This window comes from Sinocyclocheilus anshuiensis, unplaced genomic scaffold (genome assembly GCF_001515605.1).
Source record: "Sinocyclocheilus anshuiensis isolate Anshui unplaced genomic scaffold, SAMN03320099.WGS_v1.1 scaffold819, whole genome shotgun sequence".
Taxonomy (NCBI): domain Eukaryota; kingdom Metazoa; phylum Chordata; class Actinopteri; order Cypriniformes; family Cyprinidae; genus Sinocyclocheilus; species Sinocyclocheilus anshuiensis.
The window spans coordinates 642,152-647,070 of NW_015548238.1; the positions used below are offsets into that span (position 1 = coordinate 642,152).

Below are 4,919 nucleotides of genomic sequence, written 5' to 3' on the forward strand. Positions count from 1 at the left end.
GTATGTATATATATATATATATATATATATATATATACACAGACACACACACACGCACACACACACAGACACACATAAAGCTTTTATCCAAAGCAACTTCAGTTGCAATCAGAGTACCCATTTACATTTTGTTTTTATCAGTTTTTGCTTTCCCTGAAAATCAAACCCATTGCTTTTGCATTGTTAGTGTCACACTCTGCTGTTTGAGCTGCATGGCATCTCCTATTAAAAGGATATATTAAAAATGTATATATTTATATATATTTTTTTTTTTCTTTTTTTTTTCTTTCTATATACGATTCTCAACGGAATCGTGTGTGATTGGTTATAATGCACAACACCGTAAAAACTCGGAAAAAGAAATATGATGGAACTAATAAGCCCTACTATTAATTAGATAATACTAGCCTGATAATAATAATAATAATAATAATAATAATAATTGTCGTCTTGATATTGTCAAGTTAAGTGCAATAAGCAGTGAAAAAGAACTAAATGCGGTGCTTGTGCTGACTGACAAACAGCCAAGCGTGTGCACTGGAAGCCCCTCTCTCGACAGCATGCGATCGCGAAAACAGATCTGTTTCATGCTTGAATGGTCAGATGCACACACAGTTATGTCAAAATGCCCATCATGTGGACTATTCATGTAAACACAGTTGGTTATGTGTTAAATAGACGTAAAAAGTTGGGTGAAAACCGGATGTGTTTCAGTATATTGGATCCGTGCAGTCGGTCTTAAAGTCACAGCAGTCTAATTTACCTGCTGCTGTCCGTCATTATTAATGTTAATCACTCACTGCACTCGACTGAATCACTAGATTCATAAGATCATATTTTTCCAGATTGATGTGTAACTGCATAAAATGTAAATTAAATTGTAATCAAATTAAAATGTAACAATTGATTTTATTTATTGGAAAACAAAGTGCTGCAAAACAGTTTCTTTTTAAACTGTTAAAATTAAAACAGGAAAGAAAATGTTTTAGTGAAGACTTTTGTGTTTCTGTGTATATCTGACGATTGTTTTCTCAAATGAAATGGTGAAATGCTGGTGAAGTGACTCTTAGAGCAGCTATGGAGATGAAGTTCATGTGTTCATGTCCTCATATAGTGAGACGGCAAACCCTGTCCTGAAAACACCAGTATGTGCTGTAGATGAAACTGGGCCGATCATTCACACAGAGACACACAGAACATTCACATTTAAATAGGTGTCTTATTGCAGTTTAATATTCACAGACACCAGTCCATATCATGATTTGATTAAGTGTACAGCCCTACTTTTGATTTATTCACCCAAAATTTGCCAAATCCCACAACATTCGGCTTTATAAATTCCATTTTTATGATTGGATTCTGCAATTGCATCCGTGTTTTCTGCATGTTTGAAATTGTAGGGTCCTAGATAGTGTTTCATTGGATATTCAGTGTGGTTTGTGACTTCCTCTGTATGTGGTTTCAGTGATCTGATCATGATCACAATCTGTTTGGGACCTCGTTTCCTCCTATTTAGTGCTGACCACTTGTGACCACTAAATTGCATCTTAGTACTAGTTGTAAATTAGGAATTAGTTTTACTTTCACCCAAAGCTATTGTGTGTCTTCAGAAGATAAAGAGGTTTTGGAATATGTATGTAGGCCTATGTATGTATGTATGTATGTATTTACTTATTTATTATTTTATTTTATTTATTTATTTATTTTTTTATTTTTTGCATCAGTATATTGACACCAAAGCACCATAGGCCTCTTTTTTCGTCTGTGTAGTGGCGTGCAGTAGTAATGTGCGGAACTGCTGCTAGTCGACATAGGTAATACTAGTCGACTAGATTGAATTTAATCGATTTAATGTTACGTTTGAAAAAAACAACAACATTATAAACAAAAAAAGGAAAACAAATTCATTTCATTTCACCTCAGACCTTGCATGCATGCTTCGCTGCGTTTCGCTGCGGGCTCAGAGAAATGTCCACTAGTAAAAACAAGCAAGGTGTGGGAGCGTATTTACCCAATAATAACGCTTTAATCAAACATTATGAATGAAAGGCAAGTGACTTTCTTCAGAAAGGTTTTGTTGACATTTTTTCTTCATATAATGCCTAAAAGCGCTGCTTTGTTTACAGGGCAACCATGATAACAGCTGTATTTCTACTTGTCCAAAAGTGCCATCTAATGATAGAGAGTATATTTGCAATTTCATTCAGCCCGTCTGCTGCTTTTGTTGCCGTCTTTAGAACACCTCAGATGATAAGGTATCTGGAGTTATTTGACTGTTTGAGTCACAGTGGAAGTATTTCAAATGGATCTCATATACACACAATGTTTTTGACTGTCTTCTGAGGGTTTCTTACTTTTAGGCTAGTCGACAACATTTCCATTTAAATGACTATGAAATCAGTCGTAACACACACCCCTAGCGTGCAGACATGTGGCATATCAGATGCCCTGTGAGTGAGAAGGGACTGGAGGCTGTATGTGAGAGGAGTAGAATGACAGCAGTTTCCCCTTCTTGCGCTCAGGTTTTGAGTGGGAGAAACCCTCACAGAGTTGAATAGACTACACATCTTAGAGGAGAGAATGACGTATTGCCCTTCTTTTCATTTTTTCCCTCATTCCCTTATGTGAAAGGGACACTTCATCATGTTCTTCTAAAGACTTTTTTCTTTTATTCCACTTGTGATGGAGCAGTATTGGAGTGAGAGACAACAGACACTCAAGTTTCTCACTCCAGGCAGTTTCCACTCTTCTTCACTCACATGCTCTGGTTTAAAACCATTACTCACGCAGTCAGTCATGTCAGTCAACATCCTCTCCATGTCTTGGCTCAGTGTTGTGTGGGCTGAATCTGTCTGTGACAGCTTTATCAGCTGTGTCCGTGTCCTGAAAACTCATGGAGCAGAGGGGAAAGGGAAACCATGGGATTTTGATTCTGTATGTGGATGAATTGGCTCATCGGTCACATTAGCCAGTGCAGGTTAATGTCAGGACACAGCTGTTCATGTGTAATGATCACAGTCCATGATGTGGCGACCCACTGCCCTAAATATGATAACGTACTATGACAGATTAATCTTCTGAAGTCAGATTATATACTGAACAAAATTATAAACGCAACACTTTTGTTTTTGCCACCATTTTTCATGCGCTGAACTCAAAGATCTAAGACTTTTTCTATGTACACAAAGTGAGGCCCTTTGTATTTGTATTTTTTGAAGGGGGGGGTCAGGGGGGTCTGTCTTATTTGTCAGGAAAGTGTGAGAGGATGTGGTGTTTGATTGAACGAATATTCAAAAACAAAGGCCAATAATTAAAAAAAAGTTTTACTATGTTGGAACTCTTTTAGGATAATGTAATTTTTATTTCATTTCATAGTTTTGTCTTTCAGTTTGAGTGCATTTTAATGGTGCATAAATAGTTTTATTTAATTTGTCATTTTTTTAATATTGCTACTACCGTTATTAGCACATTCTTTTATTGCAAACTCCTTATTTATTTTAGTTTTTTACTTTAGTATTTTTTACTGATATATTTTTTTTTAATTTGTAATGGTTTTCTTTAATAGTAATAACACTGATTTAACTGTACTTATATTTATCTAAGTAAAATATATGTATTTTTTTTTTATTTCAACAGCAAGCCTATGTGTCCTCCAGCCACCAGATGGCGCTGCTCAGTCCCAACACCAACAGTAGCAGCACGAGTAGTGCGGGAGGCGGGGAACAGCTGAGCAAAACCAATCTTTACATTCGTGGACTCCATCCTGGGACCACTGACCAAGACCTGGTCAAGCTCTGCCAACCGTAAGTCTCTGTGAAAGCTACGTAAGGCTAGATAACTATGGTGTGCCTGTATGTGAATGCTGATCGTGAGGGATAATGTTCCTGAACAGTAGTGATGGGAGAAAGAGAGTTTTTCGAAACTCTGACTTAATTGAATCAATTGACCCTTCGCAAAGACCCGCCCTCCTTAGTTACTGTTGCTACGTCCAACAAGCCATGGCGCTCTCACACCACAAATCATGTTCTCACGCAGTGAAAAATACATCGTGGAGCAAAGAGGAAACTGACAACGCACCGACAGACAAGACAGAACAGGTTCATTTTGGTATGAAACAAAGTCTCAGATTTCAAATTTTGTCATTTCTTAAGAAATTCGAACAATAAATATGGTTTGGTGGCTCTTTAATGTGTGGTGACAGATCGCTGTGAACTGATCCTCTCTTCTTTACTAGTTATAGCACAAAATAAATATGAATGAACATCAGAAGGTATGTTGTTTCAACTGCAGAAAGATGTCCGTACACATAATACTTTAAGTTCAAGTTTACCGACGTTAATCTACTCTCCTGTCTGGTTAGTTTGTCGGACAAAATGGCAGATTCGGCGTTATGATTGGTCAGATCGCCTGTCAATCAAAGTCCCAGTGAAGGGTCAATTGCTCTGATTTATCCGCTCGTTTGAAGCACTCAAAACACCAGACACTTGCTCCAGCTGCTTGTCAAAGTGGTGAAAATGAATGCGAATACTCAGCTCAAATATGCATAAAGACACCTTTTACTAACCAATTGCATTTTTTTCTTGAAAGGCTACTCTATGAAATACAATATACAAATCACATACCATTATAATGAAATATGTGTATAATATGTGTTATTCATTAATTTGTAGGGATTTTTTTGTGTGTTTTATTGAGGACTTGACTAATGAGGCCAATAAGAGACAAGTAAATACTATTCTTTCTTTTTTTCCTATGCAGATGTCATTAAAATGTCTACATTATAGCCCTATTCGGACGGGACTAGTTTTCTAAACTATGTTTGAGTTTCAGTTCTTATTACCTGACGTCTGTGATTTTCATGTACCAATTCGGATGGGACTAACATCTCCGTGTTTATTACAGGGGGGGGGGGGGGGGGG

The 4,919-nt window shown here is 37.0% G+C and overlaps 1 protein-coding gene across 1 annotated transcript in view; it reads left to right on the forward strand.

Annotated features, from left to right (window-relative positions):
* rbms2a (RNA binding motif, single stranded interacting protein 2a) overlaps positions 1 to 4,919 on the forward strand; it is a 59,947-nt gene that overhangs the window by 20,482 nt on the left and 34,546 nt on the right. Inside the window, exon 2 of the mRNA XM_016442061.1 lies at positions 3,637 to 3,803. Within this exon, the coding sequence (XP_016297547.1) occupies positions 3,637 to 3,803 (167 nt within the window). The remainder of the gene's footprint in view (positions 1 to 3,636; positions 3,804 to 4,919) is intronic.